Source organism: Harpia harpyja, chromosome 23 (assembly GCF_026419915.1).
Source record: "Harpia harpyja isolate bHarHar1 chromosome 23, bHarHar1 primary haplotype, whole genome shotgun sequence".
Taxonomy (NCBI): Eukaryota; Metazoa; Chordata; class Aves; order Accipitriformes; family Accipitridae; genus Harpia; species Harpia harpyja.
The window spans coordinates 16,112,236-16,139,745 of record NC_068962.1 but is presented as its reverse complement, the minus strand read 5'-3'; the positions used below and the strand labels follow the sequence as shown (position 1 = coordinate 16,139,745).

Sequence of the window (27,510 nt, the reverse complement as noted above, 5' to 3'; positions counted from 1 at the left end):
TTGGTTTTGGTCTGTTGTTGCAAAATATATAGTGGAAGCAACTTCTTGTGAGTGAATGGAAGATCTTGAGAAACCTGTGAAATACCTTAATGCTTGCTGTGACTATAGCTATAACTAGAAGGGATTTTTGTCAGTTTCTGGAAAATGTTATGAGATGAACACACCTCACTGGTTGGTATGCTGTAATCCAAGTAATGGGCCTATCAATTGGAGTAAATTAATTTCTATGCCTGATTCCTTCTTGCTGTAAATAAAGGAGATTAATCCATCCAGAGGCCTCTGTGGAAGTGATATGTGCACATGGGTGTGAGCAGTTCTTCCAGATACTTGTGTGCTTTCTTTGAAACACCTGTGATATTTTGGCAGGATCATGATACTGAGGTCTTTATTACAGAGAGTCTTAATCTGTTCTTGCCTTTTCTCTAAATTACTGTTTCATGGGATATAAAAATCTCCATTTTAAAAACTTTCCAAGTCTGTACTATCTTAATTATGAAATTAGGCTAGATAACACATGAACAATCGTTCTTCTTTAAGTGTTAAAATCCTGGTAACGAGAAAACATTGGAGGCACTTCATTTGTGTGAGATGAAAAAGTAGCATTGTTTAGCAGTTACTGTGTCTTGAATAACAGTCTATAGTTTCCATATTGTGTAATAACTAAAGTGACATCCTGCTTAGGTTATGCCTGGTTATAATAGTGTATCTCCTGCATTTATCAGTTGATATCAATATTTAACTGTTCATGTCTTGTTATGTATGCAATCTTACAGTGGATGTAGTAATGCTAAAATAGTTGACCTGTTGATCAAAATGGTGAATAACTTATTGTGTGTTTTTAGGTATTGAGGGTGATTTATCTCTTGCATCATGCGTGAATACAAGCTAGTGGTTCTTGGTTCTGGAGGTGTTGGAAAGTCTGCTCTGGTAAGTACTCTGTGAGGCAGTTCAAGTACGTTTTCTTAGGCTTCTCGTGTCTTTTTTTTTTTCTAATACACTCTCTACTAACCCATATTTCTTTTATGTAGGTGTGCACAAATAAACATAAATTTAAGTAACGACTGCTGAGGGTTCCTGGCTAGAATAGGTACATCCTTTACTGGGTATATCCACATCCATTGGTGCATTCTCGCCTGCTACTATTTTTGTACGGGGTTGGTTGATGGTGCTTAGTCAGATCTGTGCCTGTCTTACACAGCGAAGTGCATAGCCACAGCATCATCAAGGTCTCTGGCTTCACTGGGTAACCCAGCCACAGGTTTGCCTGTGCCTGGCCTTGGTAACTCCTGCCTCTAGAAAGGTCTTCATGGTGCTGTTTGCTTAATGTTTGATAGCAGTCTCTAAAGCACTAATCTTTTTATGCAGATACAAATATATGTTTGCATGTTTGTAGGAACTTTAACATGTTTTCTACATCTTTCCCTGCAAGTAGATGTATAGCTGCAGCAGGCAGATGATTGTAAATCAAAGAGCTTGCGCATTTTAGTTAAACGATTACAGAAAAGTTTAGTCTGACCTAGACTAGCACTGAAAAAGTTCACAGAATATGATGTTCTCAGCCCACCTAAGAACTTTACATCTTTCAGTTTAATTGTGCACCTTATCATAAAGTAAGGTCTAGAGGTCCATTCTATCAGGTAAGAAAGAACTATTGTCTTACAAAGCAGTTCCCAAAGGAAAACTTAAATGTCAAATCATGTTAGATTGTGAAAGAACGTTTTCCTTCACCTCTGAATTCTTTATCTTACTGCAGCATTTCTGGATTTGATCCTGTCTTCTCAGACTTGGCCATTGAGTCTTAAAGTTCCATTTGACTTGTGCTAAAAACATCCTACGTGCTAGGTACACAGGAATATCCTACTGAGTCTAGTTAAGACTAGTAAATGCTGGCAGTCGTTTTTTGACTAATTCCTGTGCTGGCAGATAAGTAGCAGAAGTTGCAGTAGTTCTAAATGCAGATGTAAAAGCCATGCAGCTGTCTAGTACCCTATTCAACTAAAAACTAATAATGATTCTAAGAGTTAGACAAACCTTAAATCAATGCATGCTTTAATTCTTACGCTCCAAGTAAGAGTGGATAAAGGAAGGTATACCATTGCTTCATCTAACAGTACTTAGTTAAATAGGCATATACATCTAACTTCCTGTTGTTTCATATAGTTCTGTCAAGCACTTAATTTGCCTTCAAAAATGTAATGGATAACTGACTATACACCTAGAACAGTAATTTGTGTACAATGTTTACAAAATGTCACTACAAGAAGAATCTTACAAGAACTTCTGTGTTGCAGACTGTACAGTTTGTTCAAGGAATATTTGTTGAAAAATACGATCCTACGATAGAAGACTCCTACAGAAAGGTATATGCAAAAGACCTCTCTAGTGTTACAGAAACTTAAAACTGCAGTACATATTGTCAAATATTTGAGTTGTTGCTTGAAAAAGGGTATGCCTGGTAATGCCGCATAATACCGGGTAGCTTAACAAGTTTGAAAGGTAAAGGTGCTCTTAAAGTCTGTCCGAAAGGAATAATTCAAGACTAGCTTTTTAATGTTTAAGCATAATACCTTACTAGCTAGTCAGTTAAAAAAATGGTAATTTCATTGTCAGCATTGGGAACATTGATTAAAAAAAAAAAGTAAGTAAAATACACTACCACTTTTTTATAATATTTATTATCAGTTTGTGTGTGTGTTAGTATATGCAGGTAGATTTGGATTTGTATGTTTGAGGTTCTAAGCTTCTTTGCTACTAGGAAAATCTGCTAAAAACAACTTGGCTCACCTTTAGAACACTGGAGGCATCATACTGTATTCCTAACAATTTAACTGATAGCTTGATATGCTTCCATTAGGTGGGTTGTTGTTTTATTAATAAGTTAACACAAACCTATCATAAATGAACAAACACTTACAGTGGCCTGTTAGTTTCTCTTTTCCCATCTTCAGCATGACAGGCTGAAAGGTCTGACTCTGCTTGCATGATCTTGAATCTCCATATTGCTCACTCTTCAGTTTCAGCTGAGACCATGATTAATATTCCAGGCTAAGATAGTTTACGTCTGGACTGCTACCAAAACAGTTAACCATTTGGTGAAGCAGATTCATTTTCAGCTGTGTCAGTTTCTTAATCTTTCTTTTTTTAGCTGAATTACTTTTCAGATGCATTGATACTCTGATGTAGCTCACCATGTGGCCACAAAAATGCCAGTGTCTATACAAAGAAGGCAAGATGCACAAACCCTAGCTGGGAATGGGCAAAAACTGCAGGGCCTCCTCTTTCAGCACTGGACTACATTTATATGGAATAAAGAGGCTGCATTAACAGCCATTGCAGCTTATAGTCATCAGAATCTCTTCTGAACAGAAGAGGAATTAGTGAGAGCAAAATGATAATTTCACACTTGTTTTCTTTGACCTCATAGAAATCTGTATGCTGGCGAAATCCTAGTCTGTTTAAGCATGTAGGCTTCAAGCCAAAGCTAGAACTCTTATTAAAGAGACAACAGCAACAACAAATTCTACATAGCCACTTACTTTTTCTGTATTAGATGAGCAGGAATTTTGGACCCTATCCCAATGTTTGGTGCAGGCATTTGCTGGGTCAGGCCCAATAAATGACTCCAAAAATATTCACAAGCTGTGCTAAAGTGAAATGTTTCCTTTGTTACATATTTACATTCTTCAGGTCATACTAGATTCATGATGTTTGCTGGGTGAATTTTTCCAAAGACTGTTTCCATGGAGCATGAAAAAGTAGAGCCATCTTAAGAAATTTTGCCCTTTGCTAATTAATTTTTTTTTTTAGCAAAGATCTTACAATGTTGCTTTGAGATTTGGTCCTGAAATGACTAGGAATATCTCTGTATTCTTTTCAAATCACCCAGATTGTTGAAGTCTTGCTTAAGTCTGGACAACACTTTATGCAGTCATTTTCTTCCCCTCACTGTTAGAATTCTAACTTGCTTTTTGACTTGTGTGACTTCAAAATATATTGGTTTGGCAGTTGCAATTCTATACCATTAATGTTAAATCTAATTATATAATATTTGAAGTTGAGAGGATGTGGCTTGAAATATTTTAAGTTTGTCTGGAACTAAATAATTGAGCATGAAGTCTTGAAACTTGATGCCTTGGTTTACTCCCCAGATATTTCTTCATGAAGAGAATAGATGCTGCTTAATTAGCTGAATAACTTTGTCAGCAATACAGGCTAAAATAGTGGTTATTGAAGGAATCTCCACCCTTAGGGGACATGAGGGAGGTGTGAGAAGGGTGGAAATGCTCCTCTTCCCCTCCCCCCAAGCTCAAATCTAGTTACAAAAGAAAAGCTCAAAGTTAAACTAGTGATAATGCATGTATTGGGAATAGGGGGCACAAAGTTCTCTGAGTCCTGAACTGCCAACTAGGAATTTTACATGCAAATGGAAACAAGGGAAGTGTACCAATAGCTTGAAAGGGGAAGGAAAAAAAAAAAAGCGGGTAGCCTGCTTGAAGGCATGTCCATGTCCTTTGCCCTCACAGCTACTTTCTTTTTTTTTTGAGGTAGAAACTAGACAGAGGAACTCTGAAACAGATACAGAAACTGATCTGCCTTCTTAAACCTTCTATTTTTTGAAAATTTCTCTAAGCTGGATCAGTTTCCTGATTAGTGTCACTAAAGGCTTGTTTAGGGGACACCACTCTTAATGGTTTCCTTGGTTTATTGTTTGCTGTTTACTACTTATTCTCTTGTTGATCTAAATTACTATCAAATGAGCATTAATATGCCAGTCCAACTTTCTAGCTTTCACCTGTACTTTTCTTTCAATCTGTGAATGATCCCTGAAACAAGTAGAAATTAGTTGTGGTAGTTGCTGATAACCATCATTACAAATTTAGCAGCCTCCTTTTAAATAATCAAAAATCCCTAATCACTTTGCAAAGTGGTACTTGGCTGCTGATGCTGCTTTTGAAAATGTCACTAGGGCTCTTTGAAAGGCTTCTTCCTGCTGTTTTCAAAGTGTATATCCATATAAACTTCCTAAGCCATTATGTTGCTTTATGCATTATGAATTTGCTTATAAAAATCACACAATTCCTGGTGTCTTTGGAGGGGAGAGTTGCAAGAGGAAAAATTCTAACCACATTGTTCTCTCTTGACAGCAAGTTGAAGTAGATGCACAACAGTGTATGCTTGAAATCTTAGATACTGCAGGAACGGTATGTAAACCCCAACTTTCCTAAGTACTGATGTACAGTATTAAAACCATCAAAAGATGTAGGGATGTAAATGGTGACATGTTTCCCTCCTCATTCGTTAAAGAGTAGCTGTGGTCAGTGCATTGGATTAAAGGATGTTTTTTAACATACTAGTATTTAAACAAAACTTGAGTATAGCAGCAGAAAATTACTTACAAGTTTCCTGTGAGTTCATGTTCTGTAATAGGGGAAACATGAGACTGAGCATTTTAAAAAAGATTGTGCTGCTGTTTTGAGTTCATATTGCCTAGAGGAGAATTTAGGCCTGATGGTTACTCAGGTTTGATTTCTGTTGCTGTAGAGAATACGTGCTTTCTTCTTCTTCCCTTTTTCTTTTGTGTGTGAGATGTACTCTGACACTGGGATAAAAATACTATTGCTTTAGTCAGCTTAGGGGAACTCAAAGCACAGGGTTTATGCTGACCCTTTGCATATTGGTCAGATTTTTCTCTGACTAGTTCCAAAATTACTGAAACCAGTCATTTCCTTCATTGATTCCAGTGAGCATACGCTCAAGACCCTTGGAGTGTAATGTGTTCTCTGAACTGTAATACTAATCTGGTCCAATAATAACTTATTTAAACTCCATATTAGAGTAAGGCCATGTAAATCTACAGAAAGATGGAATGGCTGTTCTCTCAAAATAAATTGTGCTTTTTCACTGACATATAGCAAGGGACTTGGTGAGTGATTGATCAGGCACAAGATAGCTGGAGTCACTGATGTGAGAAAGGCAAATGCTATTCCACAGTCATACTGGTTAGAGTTTTCAAAGAGGGAGAAGTCCTAATGCTGCTGTGCAGTGCACCAGCAAGTCTTCATATGCAATATCGTAGTTGTCACCGAAGCTTAGGAAATGTGACAAGTCTATTGAGCGTCTCCATCCTCTAGCCAATCTCCTTGAAAATTAAAGTAGAATTTAACATAGACGACAAAATGGAGGCTGAAAAGGGATGCATTTACTTTACAATGCATTTTAAAGAACAATCAGGAGGTGGGAAAAAGTTGGTACGTAAGGAGCGACTGGGGAGGAATGTAACTTCTGTAATCTACAGATTACACTTTACCTTCTACTGTACCTCTTCTCTCTTATGAAATTAGTCTAGTTTGTCACTTTTTCCCAGGGTGTAGCCCTTGGCAATATCTAGATGTTGCTCAGCCACCCCAGATAATGTTCCAAACTTCAGTTTTCTTTAAAAGCAGTTCAGTTTACTATAATGCTTGTAGTCAAACAGTAAAATATTGTTCAGTTTAAAGGGAGGGGAGAGGGTGCAAATGCATCATACTTGCGAACCATTTGTGACCTGAAGTGTATAGCAGTTTGTGCAAGGAAAGCGCAAACTGAATCCAACATCTGTATCTACTTTTTAATTACAGGAACAGTTTACAGCAATGAGAGACCTATACATGAAAAATGGACAAGGTTTTGCATTAGTATATTCCATCACAGCACAGTCCACGTTTAATGATTTACAGGATCTAAGAGAACAGATTCTTCGAGTCAAAGACACTGATGATGTAAGCATCTCTAAAAATGCTTAATACTTATATTTAGAGTTTTCATACATATGTTGTAATGTATACACTGTGATCAGATAGCTTCCAAGCTTTAAAAAGAGACATATCAACCAGTAGATGCATAGTACAAAAATGCAACTTTTAAGGCAAACTGGAGAAATTGTAACTTGTCATGTGGCATGTAGCAAATTGTCTTTTTAATCTCTTCCTTTAAAATACTCTATTTGAAACTGTATATAACCTTATTCACTAGTACTGCAGAAAACATTTCTAAGGCAACTCTATTCTTACCTCAATTGCTACCAATGAAGGTTTAAAAAAACCCTACAGTTTGTTTTCTCTTCAATACGGTATTTTAAAAGAGCAAAATTCTAAGTTCTTGCAAAGGACAGTACTGTAAGCTTTAAACTTGCATGTTATGTAGCTTTTATATTTTGTGTGTTTGTGCTTGCAAGTAAGTTTGGTCATGCTATTTCCACACAATTTCAATACACACCTCTCAGCATTATAAAAGTGATAAAGGAGGCTAAAACATTCCAGTTCATAATTGATTTTAAAAAACTTACTACGGTTGTAGGAAGTGAATACTCAGTCCCTTAATAAAAGAAAGGAAGGTTATTTCAAATGTGAAACAGCAGTAAGAGCGTGTTTTTAACAGAAACACCTTGTAAGTTGTAGCCATCAGGCAGGAAAAACTTCCTTGAAAAAAAAAAAGCAAGCAATGAACGGTTTTTAAGTGTGCTCTTCTCATTTAAACTGTGCTCATGGAAACTTTGATGCCTTTCTTGCTGTATGTATCCAGATACACTTCTGCTGTCAGCAGACAAAATATATTAAATGCTTCAATGTCAGGAAAGCTCACTGTGACTTTTGTAATACAAACCACCTTGTACTTTCTTAACCGTAAGCATTTGCAGGCGGGTCTTGTCTATGTTCAGCAGATTTCTTCTAGAAGTGATTTATTACCCGTTATCACAAATGTATCTCAAAATGGTAGTATTTAAATTGCATGTACCTTTCCCATTCAGAACCTACCAAGTTATAGCCTTGTTTAGCATCAATTTAATTTTGTACACTAAAATCAAGATAAGTGTGATGATATTTGAAACCTTAGTTTACATGGTATATTTATGCTGACTAGCATAAGCTTTCTTTGGTAGTATTTTGGTAGTATTTCCTTGGAATTATATTTCTTTTTAGAACACTCCCCTCAGTCTTGAAAGCCATTCCATAGTATCAGGAGAAAGATAATGAGCTTTAAGATGCAACTTTAGTTCTCACCAAAATTTACATAAAGTTTTTCCTATGCCAAAGCTTAAGCATGACTTGCTTTCTTAGTGGGGGGAAATTAAATGGTCAAAATATTGTAATCCGTTTTTTTCAATGCTTGAATTTGGGAGAAACTTAGCTATGTCCTTAAATTAGTAAAAGGAAGGGGAAAAACAAACAAACAAAACCAACTTTGTATGATTGCCTTTTCTTGCCACAAAGGTCAATTCAGCGTTTTTTTGTAGTTTGTAATTTTGATAAGGTAGCGTGTTTCTTTCCTCTCTGTGCATCAGCTTACTAATAAGAACTATGTGAGCAAACTGCTCTTGAAAGGAGTGCAGATATGCTGGGAGTAGAGGAATGGTGAAAGGAGCTTTAGTGTCCTTCATCACGCTACCGAGTACAGCCTGCTTTTTCCAGGATTTCTGAACATTAAAAATCTTGTAGCAGATTCTTCAGTAGACTTCTTGATGCCTTAAACATCTAAAAATGAAATCTCATTAGGTTATCTAGAAGATGCGAAATTTGCTCCATTGGCAGTGTACTGAATCCTCAAACCATTCCTCCTACTGCCTTGCCAAACAGCAGGCAAAAAATACAGTCACTTTGATTTGAAGATCAAGGTATCGCACAGCTGTAAACTTAAGTTTCAGTTATACCAGAGCTTGATTATTCTGTAAGTCAGGATGCTCTGAGGATTCAGATAGGGTTTTAGGTGTGCATTTACATTGTGCCTTCCCAAAATTTTAATGATTTCTTTGCTGGTATCAAATTGTTTTTTAGGTGCCTATGATTCTGGTTGGCAATAAGTGTGACTTGGAAGATGAAAGAGTTGTGGGAAAGGAACAAGGTCAGAACCTAGCAAGGCAATGGAATAACTGTGCATTCTTAGAGTCTTCTGCAAAATCAAAGATAAATGTTAATGAGGTAAGGCCCATTACCTACAGGGGAGGAGTGGCAGGGAGAGAAGGATGGGACACTGTTCTGGTAACAAAATATTTACCATCTGACAAGGAAAAACTAAGAAAATTATGAGTAACATTACTACAGTGGACAAAACTGTACCCTACTATTGTGAGAAATTGTGAGAATTTGTGAGATGTTTATATTAAGGGATGTATTTAGCTTTGACTTGGGACTTCTTCAAATTATATAAATTTTAGTATAATTAGTTTTCAAATATATTCATATGAATTTGGGATAAATAAAGACCTTTTGAGTTAAGTCCTTAAAACTATTTTATTTATTTGGTATTAAATTATTTGAGATAAGAACAAAAACTCCTAAGGGTTTTGTCAAAATTAGCAGTTCTGTGAAGAAAAAGGGGGGCAAAAGTCTCTTTACTATCTAGCTACTTACTTGTTTAGCAGGAGCTAGGTGACTGATCAAACACATGCATTTTTGGGACTTGCCATAGCGCATGCCTTCTTATCCAGTGGGGGCAGCAGCATAAAGGGATGCAGAAATTTTTAGAGAAAAAATGTGTTAATATTTACATTTCTGGAACAGCTTGAATTTTATGATAAACCCTGCAGTTCATTGTGTCTTCTGGAAAACATTGCTGGCAGCATCAGTCAAGTTGAAAGGGCCTCTGTGCAAGACTTGCATGTCATCAAAAGAGTATGGTGGTTTTAAGCACAGCTGATTTTAAAAATAAGTAATGTGCGTTTAATTAGCTGAGAATTTCTGGAAACTATTCAGTTTTTCTTAAATACAAATTAATCAGCTTAACTACATAAAAGTCATATGTTTAATAAACTAGAACTTACTTCCATCAAATACTAAAAGCCCTTGTTGGAATGTTTGCTGCTTTGCAGCCAGTGCTTAGGAAGCTTCTAGGATGGCTTTAGTACGAGGACTTCCTTGATTTAGGAGATGCAGAAATAATTACAACTGTATCGATTATGAATGAAACAGATGCTGTTTAATTGTAGTATGTAGACTCGTCTTAAATTAGCCTTTCAACAAAATCATGTTCTAATTAGAATTCTAGGAGACTCAAAGTGTGAGAGTGTCTCATACATGAGTTACTTTTCTAGGAAATGTTACGCTTATGTCATGCTGTAGTCGTAGAGAGGCTGCTGAATTAATTGTCTAGACTTCAGTATTTTTAAAGTATCTGGAAAAGCATGATCTCATTCAGGTACAAGAGACTATTACTGAATATGCAGTGTACTCAAGTTACCATGAAAATGTTTAGTTAAAACTTACTAGAACTTTCTTTAAAAGAATATCCTTAGAGTGATTTGAGTTAGAAGAAAGCTGTGGCCTGTTTCTTGACCTCAGTGCTAAATTGCAAAATAATAGCATATAGTAGTTGATCACTGTGGCATATATCATGCCATATATCAGATAAATTTGACCCAGAGGTTAAATAGCTGCAGATTGTAGATGCCTTTCCAGTTTGCTTCATTGAAAGTGAAAAACCCTTAGCAGACAATTATCTTAAACAGTAAAAAACCCCAAGTATTAAGTATACAATTTCACTTTCTGGCTTTCTGATAACTAAATATTTACAGGGGTTCTTGAGTATGTGAGTACATTATGTGTGAAGATTCGAGGCTTAAGGTTATGAGAGAAGCCTCTTAATTCCAATAACCAACTGATTTTTATATTCTTAGATCTTTTACGACCTTGTGCGACAAATTAACAGAAAAACTCCAGTGCCTGGAAAAGCACGCAAAAAGTCGTCATGTCAGCTACTTTAATACATAGCTGTACTGTAGCTCTGAGCCAGGTAAACCTTTTAAAATTTTCTGTGTATTATGGCTATTAAAAACAAATAAAACAACAATGACAAAAAAAACCTAAACTGCGGTAGCTGTTGATGCAGAACAGCATTGAAAACTCTTGATTTACATTATCATAGAGATTTTTATGGTCTTTATTTTGCCATTCCAAAGTCAGAACTGCAAATATATGCAAGATACACTGTTCATGCTAGTATCAAATTTTTTTCAAGCTTTAAGGTGTTGGTAGAGCTCAAATTAACAATGTTCATTCTGATACTTCAAAAATTTAGCTTTTGGAAACAGGGTTTTCTTTTTTAAAGGCTGATTAGAATATCCTGCAAGAGCTCAATTATCAGGAATGCACACTGTAAAATATTGCAGTTTGCATGTTAAAATGTCACTTCCTGCTTTGAACTCCTGGATATATTTGCATGATGCCATAGGAATTTAGCTTGCTTTCTTTGGACTATATGGATATTTTATAGGCTGCATTGTAATTAGTACCTTGGAAGAGAATGGTGAAGTGATCGTTGTAACACTCCAAATATTTGACCTCGAGCTATTGGTGACTAGATCAATTTCTTGCTCATTGGCAGTTGGCTAATGTTCTACATGACTAAATCCATGCTTTAAGAATGCTGCTGAAGGCTCAAGCAAGCTCCAGCCTGCTCTTTAAGCAAGCCTTTTCAGAAGTTAGTCAGCAGGCATGAATTTTCTTCTGCAACTTGTTCTTGGGCAGGTTGTTTCCTTCTTTCCACCTCCAGGCCTTAGTATGGGCAGAGGTCTCTCTTGATTGACCTGACATCATGCAAGTTGCCTGTTCATCTCGATTCCCTTCAATTTTACTGGACTTATGGTGGTTCGTTTGCTTCAGTGCTATGATCCATTATTTTGTCATCCGATAGACCTATTTGATATACTGGAGGATCCCGGTAGGACATTTCACTGTCATAAATTGCAGGCTTTTATTAATATTCAGATAGTGGCATGTTTAACTCTTTTTGGTATCAATATTAAAACTTACTTAATTTGAACAACTTGAACCAGTTCAAAGTAAACCTGAGAGGGTTCCAAAAGCATTAACTGAGGATGGCAGAAATGGCTGCCCCATTTCCTTAACAGGGCTTTTGGTTCAGGAGCTTTGATCCTCCAAATGTGTGTTTGTTTTTAAAGCCACTGGAAGTGTCATACTGTAAGCAAAACTAGTCCCACCCATCAAATACTACTACCACAGTTCAGCTTGGATTGCCATATGTATCCCAGATCAGTTTTACTAATTGAGACAGTCTGTTATTTGTATGTGTACAGTAGAAATTATACTAGTAGAGGAGAAGTGATAAGGTTGTTTTCTAAGTCTGTTTGCTAAGAACTTTCCTAGTTCCTGCTTTAGTTATTTGTCATTGCTCTTTAAGTTAAAACAATTGTTACTAATATGAACCTCTTGTTTTGTTACAGGTCTGAAGAACTGTTGCCCAATTCAACAGTGCCAGCATTCCAACTTTATTAAACCTACCAACATCTTAAATGGACTTTCCTGTGGTGGTACCCTTTAAGAAATGGATGAAAGCTACTACATCAGTTTGCACATTCTAATCACTTTCCAGTGTCATGAGAGATTTTTACTTATAAATATTCTAAGTGTATGCAACTGGTAAAACCAGAGCCTACATCCAGTATTACTGATAAGAGACATTGTTCATCCACCAATGTTGTACATGTATGAAAACTGTGTACTGTATACTTCAACAATCCCCACTTTCTATTGGAGAGTACAATAATGTAAATCCTAAAAGCACCACTATTTTAGCATAATAAAAGAAAGTCCAAAGAGCTCCTATATAGACTACTCCAGATAACTTTGCTTCATCGGTATTTGTAGCTTATTGTAACTTTTTTAAAGAAATACAGGATCATCATCATCGTATTGTACAAAAGCGCTTTGATTAACACAACAGCTATATAGTTTTTTAATTTTAGGAAAAACCTGTGGAGACAGTGATCTAGTCTTTAAGAGTCCTTTCAGTATAACGTCTGACTAAAGACATGGCCTTTAATATCTGTTGGGAAGGAAATGTCCAGACTTTTCAACCTTTTATTGTATGTTTCCTTTTCCTTGTTTACATAGGGAACAATGTTTATAGTTGTGTGTACAGTGGGGGTCTACAACAAGAAGTGTATATTTTAAAACGATTTTTTAATGATTTAACAATTTTTTGTAAATCATTTTCGGGCTTCTGCAGCTGTAGATTCTCACTGTGAATTCCCTTGCTTGCTCATGCATTAAGTGTATTTGCAATACCAAATATACAGGTTTAGTACTTTTGCCTGTTAGTGATTGTTTTACATGTGTAACGTTTTGGTTGAGATGTTAAATGGTGGAAGAGTACTGTGGATGTGAATGTGGGAAGTAATTTTAATCATGTGTAATTGGTCACAGGGCCTAAGTTGCAGTAATTAACTTTTGCTGATTTATTTAACAATGCCTTGTTGCTTTGTATGCATTAACGTTTGGGTGTAAAGATTGTGTGTATATCCAACAGGGAGCCACAGTATTTAAATTGACCAACCTAATGTTACAACTGCTTTGAGGTGGCCAAATGTAAACTAAAAGCCTTAATTAAAGTGGTGCAATTTTGTATGACTTAGCATCAGTAGTTCAATAAATTTGGATTGCCATGCAAGGGCTTGCATTACAGTTATATACTACTTGAATGTTTTGTGTTTTAGTAGTGCTAGTAAATATTGATTTTAAATCTCTTGCACAGTGCAGATTCATACATCTTAGGACGAAAAGGAACCATTATGACTTTGTCTTCTGACAAATACGTGCCGTAGATACTTCTTCTAATAGCATCCCATGTGCTAGGGTGGATGAATTTCTGACTGAATGAAATTCCACTTACAGTTTTGGACTTGCAATATTCCAAGCTCTAATGTAAGAGAGAGCATAACAGAAAAATATCTGTCTTCAAAGGTTAGACTATCAGTGGCTGTTTTGGGAACTTGAAAATATGTTGCCTGTTATTTTCCTTCTTTCCAGGAAGAATTCATTGTTAAAATTGACTTAGTGTAGCTTAAAAAAAAAAAAAAAAAAAAAAAAAAAAACCAAAAACCTCTTGGGAGAAAATAAGATTTTTCTGCATGATTAAACCATATTTGTTTGGTTTCAAGGAAATCTGCAGAAGAGCATTCTTTCTTGCAGTACTGAGTGTAGAGTTTTGCAGACTTTTAAATATCTGTTAACACTGTTGGACTGTGAAGTGGAATGTGTGGACTGTGGATGATTTCCTGATCTTGGCTGTGCTGCTGAAAATTAATGTCACACCCAAATACTTGGTACCTCTTGTTTCTCTGGCACAGAATTATCAGAGCTTGTTCTAATCAATTGCTGCAAATTCAATCAGATTAGTTTAGCTAATACCGGTAAGCTTTGAGATAGTTTACGTTGCCCAAAGTAAATTGAGGAGCCCAGCTGATCCTTCCTGCTGGTAATTTCATCAGTCATCGCCATTGTTTAATGGAGGTAATATACTCTTTCACTGTGCAGAGACAGAGTTAAGACTGACATTCCTTTTCATTTATTGTTAAGACTGAAATTCCGTTTCATTTATCATTAGAAACCAGAACATGTGGTTGATGATCCCCATAAATATCTCTTTTGGTACTCCCTGCATCCTGATTGGTCCCCAGAGTAGATGAGACTGGAGCACTGGATGCTCTAGTTCTTTTTTTCCACTAGGTACCTTCCTCCTTGATGAGCTAATCAGTATTTTTCCTCCCTTCATTTTCAACCTCTGCTTATTCAGGTCTCATAACACTTTTATGTCCCAGTTGTCCTTTTATCAGTCGTCTTTGTAATGTGTTTCTTTTCCAGGCAGCTGTACAGATGGCATTGGGTGGGAGGGAGAGAAAATTCTTTGATAACATCAGAGAGGGGGGCCCTGGTCTAGTCTCGGTGTCCAGCCAAAGAGTACCGATTACAGGGAACATCAGGCTTTGTCCTGGAAGCTCTCTACTGAAGCATTCTTGGCTGCTTTGTAGAATAGTAAATGTACAGTTCCTCAGCATTAGAGGTAGTCAGCTTGATCAAACCCCAGGGAAGTAAAATTTTCAGAAATTCTAACTTTACCATCTAAAGATTGTGCTAAAAAAAATGAAGTGCACTGTCCCCCACCCCCCTATATTTAGAACTTAGGCCAGATTTGTAAAGCCAACACATTATAACCCAGGTAATACCTAAGCCCCAGGTTTTTTCTCCTTGAAAACTTAGGCAAGCTTCAAGGGAGCAGTGTCCTGGTTGTTACAGGGAAGATGGATGACAAAATGATGCTGAGGAAGTGATGGACATGAAGCATAAGGAAAAACACATGAAAGAATTTTCTTCATATCTAACTAACTGCGGCATAAGAAGCTGTTCCCGCTGAGGAAGTGAACATCCAGTTCCCCACAGGAATTGGAACTATGTAAGCAGTTACCAATTCTAGAAAAGAATCCTCTGCTGAAATTTTTGAACAAACTTTTACATATCTCCAGGATAACTGCTTTGTGTACCAACGCTTAAGAAGTTCATGCTTGAACTACTTGTACAGAAACAGAGCGCTTCTCCTAAAGCTTTGGATGAAAACATGCATAATTCATATTTTGAGAACTAACGCAGTAATTTTCCAAATTCAGTGTTAATACACATGTATTACTGCTTGTAAAGTTAGCTTATGCTTACAGTGCACACAAAGGTTGTGACTGCTTTATTTCCACCCTAATCTGAAATTGGTATATGTTGGTATTTAAATGTCTGAGCTTTCTATGGAAAAAGTAATATTTATGTCCCGAAGTACAGAAGTATTATTTAATGGAATTGCACTCTTCCTGTTAGGACTCTTTCCTTGCAGTATAAATTTTTCTTATACCTTACCTTGTTCCTAATGCCCTTTTTCATTCTCAAATTATTCTGTGAAATGAATGTCTACTTGCCTAACTTACAAGAATATTTTGAGATATTGCAAGATGTTTTCAGATGTCCAAATGAATGAACTGTAAGCTCAGACTACTGCTCTTCTGCATAAGAGAACGTAACTTCTGGAAAAGTATTGTAGAACTAGATATTAAGTTTGTTTCATAATATGTACTGATATTGCAATGCTAGAAATGGGAGGTGGGAGGAGTTTGGAATTTGGATTAAACTGTGCATTTTCTCCTTTTCTGGTGTAAATAGAGTTGCTGTTTCCTCATGGGTGAACACTAATGATGAGGATTTTCTTCTTTTAAAATGCTCTAAAGAAACTATGGACGAATCAAACTTGGTTTTTTTCCAACACTTTCTAATCTTTGCCAGTTTGGGGTATAACTTAGAGGGGGAGAAATTTTGCCACAATACTGTACTTGTTCTAGATAGACTTCAGTTTAGACATATCAACAATAGAAAGTTATTTCTAGGTGTGAATGGTCAAAAATAGTCTATATACAGCTGTCTATAGTACTTTTTGAATTGTAGTATGAAGATGTAGCCAAGCATCAGTGTAGACAGAAAGCTTTTTGTCCAATTTTAAACTGCTCTCCCAACAGCATTAGGCTATACTTCAATTTACAGCTTTTCTTTTTGCCTGTGTATGGGAAGGAGAATAAAAGCAAAGAAAAAGTTGCTCAAATATGTAACAAAATGCAGTTGTGTGTAGCAGAGCTCTTAATCAAATTAGGTTCTTATTTCTGAGTCTTGAGCACCTTATGCTTTTCTTTGAAAGGTTTAGGAACAACTTGCAGATTCTTAAAACCTAATTTAACTTCTCTGTTCTGTAAAGTAAACTCTCGAATGATGCTTACATTTGTTGCAAACTTTACATTCTTAGTCTGGCACTATAAGTAAAGTTGTTTTTGTAGTCTTGATTTTGTTCTCAATGTTGCAATATCTGGGCTTCAAACAACAGATAAATGTGGATTTTGCTGCTTTTTTCTTTTTTCTGTGTTTGGGGTTTTGGGTTATTTGGGGTTTTTTGGTTTGGGTTTTTTTTTTTAAATACCCTCCAAACCCATTTATTTTCAGAATTTTGAATTGTCAAGGAGAGGGTGGCTTCCTGGTTTTGGTGAGATGTTCTTTAGGGAGAGATTTATGAATGGAGGAAGAAATGTCTTCATAATTCCACTGTACTCATTTCAGCCTCAAAAAATTAGTTCTGCCAAACAAGCTCTACAGCTTCGTTTTAAGAAAGTTCACTGCCAGCAGGATTTTTTTTTTCTTTGAGGTTGTGGCTGGGGTGAACTACTTCATTTGAAAGACATTGTAATTTTTAATTAATTCATGTAACGTCTTTTGGCTGCCGTAAACTTGGAGGGAGGGGGTGTTTCTGCAATCTTGGATATTGAGTGAAATTATTATAGTAGAAGTTATAGTTCCTTCTTTCGTCATTATGCTTTCCTTTTTCATACTATGTGACATTTTTACCTTATACTACTCAATCTAGCAGGGAGGAGTCAGTAACTTCACTCCTGTATGAAGTACAAAAATCTACATGTGAAATCCCAGCTCTCATAAACGGGGTTTACTGCTTGTAACGTGCCCAATACAACAAAGACCTTTGGCACTGCTGTCATGATTTTCAGACACAAATAAAATGACAGTTACAAATTTGTGTCTTTTCTTTTTCCTTTTTAATAAAAAAGGGGTTTTAGCTGAGCTTCCTCAATAGGAGTAGGCATCAGAGTCAATCTGTTTAGGGTAAGACCCCCAGCAAACATTAATTTGAGAGTCAACACGGGTATTTTAATACTAAGCAAGCACATAAACACTTTAATTAAATTCTCGAGATTGGTTTTAAAAAAAAGTTTCCTTACATTTAAATTTTTTTAAAAAGTGGAAAAATTACACACTTCCAGGAGTGTGTTTCAACTAAGAAAAGATGGGCTAAAACATGAGCTTTCTTCTTTTACAAAAAGACAAGGTATAGCGTAGGTTCCAGTTTTCTTTGTAATGAATGCAGTTGTGCTGCTGTCACACATTGCACAAGAACTTTGTCGCGTTCTTGCTTTTGATAGTTCTGAATTAAGACTACGATTTTATATAAGCACATGTGTCATGTATGCAGCTTAGCAATGCATTAGGGCAATTTATTTGATTTGTGAGCTGTCTAAATGTATTTTCTAAAGGGTAGTTGGAGTTTTGAGTTAGTTTACTTATTTAATTTTAATCTGAACTTAATCTGAATTTATCCTGAACTTTAACCTAGTACATCCTGTAAACCCCACTAACTTCACAGAAAGCTAGTAGGGAGCAGAGGAACCTCAGGTGTTGGCGATAGGCATGCCATGTTTCTGTGTTAGTCATGCTAGCTGCTGAGTTGTCTTTGCTTGTCCTGCCTCTAAGTATGGAGCATTACTACCCCTTGTGATATTCTGACAGCATGGCTGCAGTTAGGATCAGTGTTGACACAAATATGTGAAACTTAAGATGGATTTATAGTTTTTAATTAAAAATTTAAATTCAGAGTCCTTTATATCACTGACTGAAAAATTTGCGTTCCCTTCTGCTTCTTGGAAGTGTAAGACACTTGCATGAGACTTTCAGTTCTTTTTTTCTCCTTTTTTTTCCCCTTCTTTCCCCCTCAGTGGATAAATACGAAGTGGGATGATAGTCAAAAAATACTGCCTGAAACCACACCTCCAGGTTTTTGCCCTGTTGCCCTGCCCCTTGTCCCCTTACTGGAGCCAACTTGAAGCCTCTAAGGTGCTTCCCCAGCCTGCGCTTGGAGGCTGTATATACGAAGACAAGTTCTCTCAAGGGCCACGATCTTTTATATTCTTTTACAGGTTGGTTTGGGTTTTTTTTAAAGCATGCATGCTTCCCTCTTAATTTCTCTTCAGCCTTATTTCTTTTGCTTTGTTCTCATCTGTCATTGCTTTGAATAAACTTGAGGCAGCACACAAAGGAAGCATTTTCTCTGTCCTCATTACATCTCTCATTTGTTTGCACCTTTGTGCCCTGAGGAAGGGCTAGCCCGAGAGTGGGTGCTGTTGGCAAAGAACTAACCAGATACTGATTTGTGCATTACTCTGAACTTCCTGCTGCACTACAGGGACAATAATGCCACACTGCTCTCTCAGGATGTGTTGAGAGGTAAGTTCTGTTAAATATGTAGCACTGAATTAGGATATAATGGTTCCTTTACCATTCTTTTAGTTTCCTGCCGTAATGAAGGTTGTTGCCTTCACTTGTGCTTTCATGATAGTCTATGTGATAGAAGGACAACTTTTTTTTTTTTAATCCAAAACTACATCTCCCAAATGACTAATCCACTCTCCTAGGGTCTTCTGCTTGCTTGTGTTCGTGCATACCCGATTTTCATCAGGCTTCTCGGCTTTCTGCTTCTTGTGAAGCCTTCTGAGGTTAGGCTCTCCAGCAGCTTCAATGAGACACTGAGCTTGGGTGCTGTGACATTTTATCAGCATCTTAAGCAAGCTGTGGGACTTCAGGCTGTTGTCTTGCAGTTCTGCTGCCTTTTGCAGCTGTTTCCAGATGTATCCCGCTGTATGAGGAATTTATATGCCAGATTTGCTCAGAGTACCCCCTTGTAGCTGTAGCCCCAAATACACCCGAGTACTTGGCAAGTGCTTTTCAGCACTTGCCCATCTCTGCTAAAAAATGCAGTTTGGACAGTTTTCCTTGTGCTAGAGCACAAGTCCATGAACTATTGTCAGTAGCACAGTCATTTGTGCTGACAGAGCAGCAACAGTATTTTTCTACAGTTAAAAAGTGTGCAAAATCTATTGGGGGGGGGGGTGGTTTTGTAACTTTGAGTAATCCTGCGTGCTGGTTACTACCTTACCTCTTAAAAGTTGGTGCCAGTAGTCCGAGTTGCACTGGGAGAAACGGGAGAGGAAAAGAAACAAACACCACTTCGTGCCCTTCTCCGTGCAACGAAATAACCTCAACAGCACCTGAAACTTTTAAATTAGGGCGTTTTAGTTAGGTTTTGTTTTGGTTGTTTTTTGTTTGTTTTTTTTTTAAAGCTTTGTCGCTTAATGCGGGATGCCGCGGACTGACGGAGGATAGCAGCCTTTGGCGACTGGCAGCTCCCGCCCGGGCGGAGGAGGACGGGGCAGGCCCTTGCCCCCTCACGGCCACCATGGCCCCGCTCGCCTCAGCCCGTCCCGCCTTCCCCGCTCTCCCGCAACGGCGCATGCGCAGCGCGGCGGCCCCCGCCTTGCGCGGGCGGAAGTTCGCGTTTCTCCTTCCGGGCCGCGGGCCGGCGCTGGCGGAGGCGGGAACGCTTGAGGCCGGGCTGTGCCGGGCCGGGCCGGAGGCCGCTATGGAGAGGTGGGAGACGGCGGGAGAGGGAGAGTGGGAGGGGGGACGGGAACGACACGACACACGGTGCCGGGGGGGTGCGGGCTCCGCACCCGCGGGTGTGCTGTGATCTGACACATCCCGCTGTAGCGGCCGCGGAGGAGCGGTGCGCTGATGGTGCGGGCTGGAAGAGTTTCTGAGGGGTATCGGAGGCTTTTTTGTCACCCGCGAGCTTTGAACCTGCCTGATTTCTTCTGGAATGTGTCGACAGATTAAACTGAAGCTGTTAATTAGGCGGGAATCGTTGAGCTGGGCCTTGGCAGGGTGCTCTGCAGGCAGGCCCGCGTAGGCAGTCACGGCTGCGGCCTTCGCAGTCCACCGGCGGCTTCTCACTCGAGTTTTAGTGATTGTTACCCGGTTTTTAGCCCTTCTGCAGGACACGCGAACTTCCTCAATCTGTAGTGGTTTTGTGTATCTGACGAAAAAAACCTCAAACGGTGACGTCCTGTCATTCTTTCAATTTAATTTTTCAATTCGAAATTGCATTTTGTACGGTTGCATCTCTTACTAGCTTCTTTTTTTTTTTTTTTTTAAATAAGATAATGTCTGTTGTGGTGTAGGAGGAACAAAGTGTGGGTTTTCAGACAAACCCATTGTCCTGAGCTGATGAGCAATACTAGACGTTCTGTAGAGGAAACTGGGCATCCGTATGAGAATTAGAGGTGACTTATGCTTTGTTTAAGTTTCCCGGTTGTGGAGTTACTTGAAGCAATAAAAAACCCCTTGTTGTATGTTCTGCTTGGATTCACTTGCTTACTTTGTGTCTATGGTGCTGTTCTCTAGAAATGATTTTGGAGACATGTTATCCCCCCGTGATGCAGAGATGCCCAGACCTGGATGGAAGCAAAGCTCTCAGAAAAGAGTTTCTAGTATCCTTTTTCTGTAAAGACTTTTTATCTTCTCTTTAATCATTCCTCGCTACGTTCACAAGGTGTGTGTATTTTTACCAGTGCTTTGATTTTGAGCATGTTGAGGATAGTTTTTAAGTATACAGCAAGTTACTCTCTGGTTCTTACCCATTTAAAGTGAAGAATGTATGAATGTAACGTGAAATTGTTATTTGTGAGGTATTCTGCGGTCAAAATTTTGCTATTGAACTGTCTCATTTTCCCTTTTTGTAGTTTTTTTTCTTTTCTGTGTGGTATTTTCATGTATTAAGATGGAGAAAATTTCAAAAACAAAACTGATTGCAGTATCTAAAAACTAGTGGGGAAGGATATTAATGACTGACTGAAAGTGTGACTAGGAAATCTGGATGAGTTTCATTTAGAAAAATTCTGCGTTTTCAGCAACGTAGTACATTACTTGGCCTTTACAGAAGAACTTAGGGGTGAGCCAAAAGATGTAATTCTTTGCCTTTTCACAGAGTAGTATTTCCTCTGAGTGGAATTTTCTCTCTCCCTTCCTTTTCCCTACACTGTAGTCTCAAACCACATCAAAGCTGTTGTAGTGATAGCTCAGAACAGATTATTCAATAGACTTCAGGGAAAGTAAGAGATTGTTGAAATGCTTGCATAATCGGTTCTTGACTATATTTAGATGGATTATTTCGATTGTGGGTTAAATATGATTGCAGGGGTGTTGCACTGCCTAACTCCTGAACTTGTGCCGTCACGTTTGTGTAGTATGGTGTTTTACAGTTTTTCATGAGCTTACGAACTCAGGTTGACGTCAGCCCAGAGAACTATGAGAGCCATAGCTGACATCTCTGAGTTTTTTGACAAAATAAAGTTTTCTTCACTCCATTATATCTTAATTTTGTGGTTTTATGCTCTTCTGCATGTATTGTGTTATCAGAGTATTGTGATTATTCAGTATATCTTAACCTCCCATCCGCAGTAATAGCAAGAGGAGTGCACAGACATAGATTTATACTTCCACAGAATTTTTTCCTCCACTTATTTACAATAAGAAAAAAATACCATGTAATTTGACAGTTAATAGAATGGTATTTTTCTGGTTATGACAGCAAAGGAATCCAGTACACTTGCTCGTCCTTCTGGTTTTTGCAAGCAGAATAAAATTGCTGAGATTGTCCCTAAGAATCATGACGTTCTTGGACACTGATACAACATAGGATACTGAAACTTTTACACAACTACTTCTTAATAAGCCATACCTGGAGCACTGAACCTAGTTGCTGACAGGAAAAGGCAAAGTAGAGCAACAGCCTAAAGTCATTAGGATCCTGAAACTGAGAGAACTTTTTTTTAAATACATTCAGTCTCAGATTTTCTTGTTATGGTTTATGCAGCATAAAGCAGTTCCTCGTGGGGCAAAAGTACTCTCTTTGATCTGAGCAGTTATGAGAAGTGAGGAGTCCCAGACCTGCTGCGCTCAGGCTTCTGAACTTTACCTTGCAGTGTCTCTTTTAGCCTACCAGCTTTTAAGCTTCTGGTGAAATGTTTTGTGACCTAACTCAGGCTCATGAACAGGACTTTCTGCTTTAATCTGAAAGACAAGATGTATAATCTTCATAATATTTGAGCTACAGCAAATTATTTTTCCTTTCCAAGTATTCACAATTGTTTTGAACAGAGCTGAAAGCATGTTTAGGAGAATGTTTCTTAACTTGTTTGTTAATCAGTTCTTGCATCCCTGGATGACACTATTGGAAACATGACACCCAGAGGACAGCTGATTTCCCGAACTCCTAGTTCATTGCTTCGCCAGCCAGGTAAGACTATTTTCTTTCTTTAGTATTTAGTTAAAGGAATAATATGCTTGGACTTCATAATTGATAACAATTCATAATGAGAAAGACATGGATGTACTGTAGTGGGTCCAGTGAAGGGCCACAAAGTTGACAAGAGCTGGGATTGTTTAGCCTGGGAAAGAGAAGGCTTGAGGAGGCGGGGGAGGGTCTTGTCAATGTGCATAAACACCTGATGGGAGGGAGTAAGAAGACAACCAGGCTCTTGGTAGCATCCAGTGAAAAGACGAGAGGCAATAAGCACAACAGGATATACAGGGAATTCTGTTTAAACATAAGAAAACACTTTTTTACTGTAAGGGTGATTGAACGCTAGAGCTGGTTGCCCAGACGGTCTGTGGAGTCTCAGTCCTTGGAGATAATGAAAGCTGACTGGACAAGGTCCTGAACAACCTTTTCTAGCTGACACTGCTTTGGGTGGGGGGCTTGGAGTGGTTGATCTCCAGAGGTTCCTTCCAACCTCAACTACTTGGTGATTCTGAAGTTAAACGTGTTTATAAATAGGGAAAAAAACACCTAGTAGCAGTCAACATATATGTTCATATGTTACATATTTATGCTATTGCTGAATGCCAATGGATTTTTGCCTTTCCGTTTTTAGAGGGTGTTTGAGCTTCATTTTCTTTGTTTGGCACAAAAGTATGTCCAGTATCGTTTCAGTTTCTCTCAAGTACCATGTTGAAACTGATTCTTACTAGTCAGCAATCTAGTTTGTTGTGTTTCCTTCTTTTTCACAACCTTCTTTTGGTTTTGCAGTAGCTTTTAATTCTTCGAGATAGTGTGTGGTGTCTCTTCAGGTATTTTTCCATCCTTGTTTTTGTGGCAGTTTAGTTCTGTTGCTGACCTTTCTACCATGTGTGTTTATTGGCAAATGATTTCCCTCTCCACTAGCAGGAGAAGAAATTAGATGGCACACCTCACAGAAAGGCTGTGGAACGACACATGTTGGCTAGGGTCAGGTTGCCCTGAAACCTCCCAATCTCAACCCCTGTGTTCTGCATCAGCTGACACATATTAGGAGTCTGTTGAGGTTTATTCCCAAACTGGCACTGGTGCAAAGATAGTTCCAGACAGACTGATTCTTCATGGTTTCTCGGTGTTCCTGGCAAGTTCTGTGTAGCCCCTGCTCGTTCTCATTTAGTGTAATATCTAGTGGCTTCTGCTTGGGTGGCGAGCAGCAAAGACAAATGCTGTTAGCATCAGCCTTCTTCTCGAGCACAAGCTACTTGTGTGTCAGCATTGGCAGCTCTCACAGTGAAAGTGCAAGTTGTTCTTAGTGTTGACTTGACACTAAACATACTGTGAAAAGGTCTGTAATCCTTTAGAGCCTTCCTCACTAGCTGTGGGTGAAATAAACACGCCTATTCCTTACATTTACATGTCATCACCAGGGCTTACCTCCCTTTTCCTTGTCACAGTCTTTTCCTGTAGTCTTTATTTTGTCATCATTCAGACATTTATATAAGGGGTTCCTCTTTTTTTGTCATCATCTAGCCTGTGTGTTTTCCATCAAGCTCCAAGAGCATGGTTGCACCTTCTGCTGCTCCACATCCTCCTTTCAGGACTGCTTGGAGATGGATGATGTGTTAGTTGTTTTAAAGAGAGGAGCATTGTGTGTCATACTGTGATGGTCAGAGGGCACTTCAAAATCAAGTAACTCTTTTCCCACTTTTATCTTCAAATTAGAACATGTATATACCATCTTGACCATTGTCTGTCTTCAGTGAAGATCTTTATTTCAGTTAGTGTTTTGATCTATCAGCTTGCCATGATTTTGTTGCTATGAAGTTTCTGTTTTGTCTATTTTCAGAAAGCTCAACAGTGAATTTCGTAAGAGGTAGTGTACAGTTTGTTTTTGCAGCAGCCACCCCCAAACCATATAGGGAGTTGATGTCAGGTGAAAGAGATCACAGATGGAAAATACTCTGATCAAGAAGGTTTAATGTTGAGCAGTTCTGTTCATTTGTATGGCCGGTCAGCATAGAGATGTAACGTCAGGAGATGTTACTAGACAGCATATACTCTATAAACCTGCCATCTGTTTTTTAACAGACTTCAGAAGGAGACTTTCTGGTTTCTGAATAATGATTCTCTCTACTAACTTCCCTAAACAGCTGATGGTTATCCATGTGTGTGCCTATGATCTGTGATAAACTTTCTTCAAACAGCTCTTTGAGCGGACAGAGAGTCCTTCCAGAAGGTTTGCTATTTGCCGTTCCTGCACTGTTTAATCCAAAGACTTCTGCGCTTCTTCGTTACAGCTGCATTTCTCCTTGGCATCCTGGCTTTCATCTGTTTTACCTCTGGCACTGCATTGTACAGATTTTCTGAGAGTCACAAGTGTTATCAGCTACACAGGCTAGAGCTACTTCTCTTTCAAACTGTCTGAAGATTCTGCAACAAACAAAGCATCGGCATTTTCACTCCTGTTTCTGTTCCCGTTGTACACTCCCATTCCTACAGTGGAACATTTAAAGTGTTCTTATGAAGTGCATCCATTATCTCCTCTCCCGAGGACAAGGTTTTTTGCTTCCTTTGATGGCAGTTGCTCCTAATTGTGGCTTTGGGAGTATTAGAAACTGTATGTGAGGATTATTCAACATAGTTCTTTTCTGCCACCCTGTGAATTCTTAACCCTTGAGTCCATTGTGTCATATGGGTAGGGGGGGTTATAGCAGTTATTTTCTGGTACCATGGAGGAGAGAAGGATTATCCATTAACAATTTAAATGCTTTGATCTACAACTTCAGAGTCAGACTGTTAATGCTAGTAGCCATAATTCTAGTTCAACAGATTGAAAATTGATTTGTCTCTTTGATCTTCAGTATGCCTGACTTTAATGTCTCAAGAGTTTAGGGAAAGTTCATTGGGAACAAAACCTTTGGTTCTTCAACTTTCTCGATCTGTGTGAAACTGATGCATGGAAAACTAAATCTACCTATTGATACAAAGCCTTCTAAGGTCCCTGTACCTGTTTGCAATGACCTTGCCCCCTTATAATTTGAGGGTGTCGGAGATCTGACGAGATATACTCTTGGCGACCTTCAGGACCAGGGAAATTCCAAGAAAGTTCTTTTTACCTCAGGCACTGAAAAAAAAAAAAGTGCCATAGGCATTTGATTTTCTACTTCCAAACTGGATGGTCTGATAGAAACCCTGGACATTTTATGGTTTTTATTGGCTCTTTATTTTATGGTTGTATATGCTGTTGTGGGCATCTTTGCCTCTGATTCCAGCAGTCCAAAAGGAAACATTAATGATCTCAATGCTGACTGAAGCTGTCTTGTTATCAAGAACTGCTGTTGAGGGTTGTACAAGCACTTCTCTCTCCAAATTTGCTAACAAAATGTTGGGACTATGTGTCATTCCCTCTTTACCACTGTTGACACAGCTCCTGATTTGGCTGTCACTGTCAATGTTTTTAGGTGGCTTCCCAGGCTGTTTGTGATTGATAAGGGGACCAAAGCAGCTACTGTCTCGATGCAAATTTTGTGGTCTTTGGACTGTATGAAGGTCTGTTGTGGTGGAGCTCCCTGTTGTCATAGGCTGTGGCATTTATCATCTTGCATAGCAGTGTCTCCATTTTTAATATGGGTCAGATATTCCTGGGAACACCAGCCGTTGCACTCATGTGCGGGATTATCTGGAGCAGATGTAGTGCTTGGTGGAGCAGACTTGTGGTTGCCTTGTGCTTTAAGGGTTTGGAGACCAATTACCAAGGAAGAGTGACTTGAGATTTATTGCTATCTATGTTCATGGTGTGTGTTTACTAGTGAACTCTAGTAACTGAAGGTGTGTCGCATATTTGGTGCATATGTACACTCGCGTTCAACCTGGCTTCAGACTTCTATCTGGAATGCTGCTGGACTTGAGGAGGAACTGAAATGACAGTAGATGGGCTTTGTCTTTATGTTTATACATGCCCTACTTGAAAAACTAGGGCCTGAGTATGCTCCAGACTTGGTTAACAGGGTGTTTGTATAACTCCAGCGTAACTAGATATGTAGATTATTAAGTTCCATTATTGATAATTAACCTTATTTCTAAGTGTTGTTGGGCCTAAGACTTCTTTTTCTCTTATAATTGGCATTTGTGGCTTTGGTACAAGCCTTCTGATGGAAGGAAAATGAAGATGGACAGGAGCAAGTTATTTCTGCATCAGGTTGGTTTGTCTGTTTCTTGTGTGACGGAGCAGGATTTCATAAATACTTCAATCTCCATTATAAGATTTCTTTTGGACCTCCTTGATAGAGCATAGTGGCCTTAAATACTTTTTCTTTTCAGAAAAGGCACGGTCTCTTTCAACTACTGCACTAACTCGAAGCTCCATGAAGCCATCAGATATGTCTGCCATCCTGGGAACAGGAGGGAAATCTCCTCTGATTCCACCAACTCCTGGACTTTTTGGCAATCTGTCAATGGTAAGATGGTTAGAGCACCTTTTTCCCTTCTTGTTCCTGTGAAACTTATAAGAAACTACAAGTTTACAGTGTTTCAGTGGTGTTTGCACCAAGGACAAACTGTGGGTGGTACAAGCTTGCTAGTACTACTGTTGCTGCTTGCTACTAGTATTATTTATTACTGTGGTGTTCTTTGAGATGATGTGGTGAGGAATAATGGGGGGTTTTAAGGACTTGCTAAATACACCATGTGTGTTAAGCTAGTCCTTATAACATCAGCTTGTAAGTACGAAAATCCTGACTT

The 27,510-nt window shown here is 38.4% G+C and overlaps 2 protein-coding genes across 6 annotated transcripts in view; both read left to right on the top strand.

The window, feature by feature from the left end:
* The window catches only part of RAP1B (RAP1B, member of RAS oncogene family), a 31,871-nt gene extending 18,417 nt beyond the window's left edge, over positions 1–13,454 (top strand). For 3 of the 4 annotated variants that reach the window (XM_052774215.1, XM_052774218.1, XM_052774216.1), the window contains exons 2-8: positions 843–927; positions 2,292–2,360; positions 5,145–5,201; positions 6,618–6,758; positions 8,811–8,954; positions 10,649–10,764; positions 12,215–13,454. In XM_052774215.1, coding sequence (XP_052630175.1) covers positions 871–927; positions 2,292–2,360; positions 5,145–5,201; positions 6,618–6,758; positions 8,811–8,954; positions 10,649–10,735 — 555 coding nt within the window. In that variant the 5' untranslated portion in view covers positions 843–870 and the 3' untranslated portion in view covers positions 10,736–10,764; positions 12,215–13,454. Of the gene's footprint in view, positions 1–842; positions 928–2,291; positions 2,361–3,687; positions 3,756–5,144; positions 5,202–6,617; positions 6,759–8,810; positions 8,955–10,648; positions 10,765–12,214 lie in introns of those variants that run through there. The other variant, XM_052774219.1, reaches the window with a different exon arrangement.
* Positions 13,455–19,965: 6,511 nt separating this feature from the next.
* Positions 19,966–27,510, top strand: part of NUP107 (nucleoporin 107) — a 31,489-nt gene continuing 23,944 nt past the window's right edge. Inside the window, exons 1-4 of one of the 2 annotated variants that reach the window (XM_052774465.1) lie at positions 19,966–20,063; positions 20,877–20,962; positions 22,681–22,770; positions 27,091–27,227. In XM_052774465.1, coding sequence (XP_052630425.1) covers positions 20,056–20,063; positions 20,877–20,962; positions 22,681–22,770; positions 27,091–27,227 — 321 coding nt within the window. In that variant the 5' untranslated portion in view covers positions 19,966–20,055. Of the gene's footprint in view, positions 20,064–20,876; positions 20,963–22,680; positions 22,771–26,914; positions 26,969–27,090; positions 27,228–27,510 lie in introns of those variants that run through there. The other variant, XM_052774466.1, reaches the window with a different exon arrangement.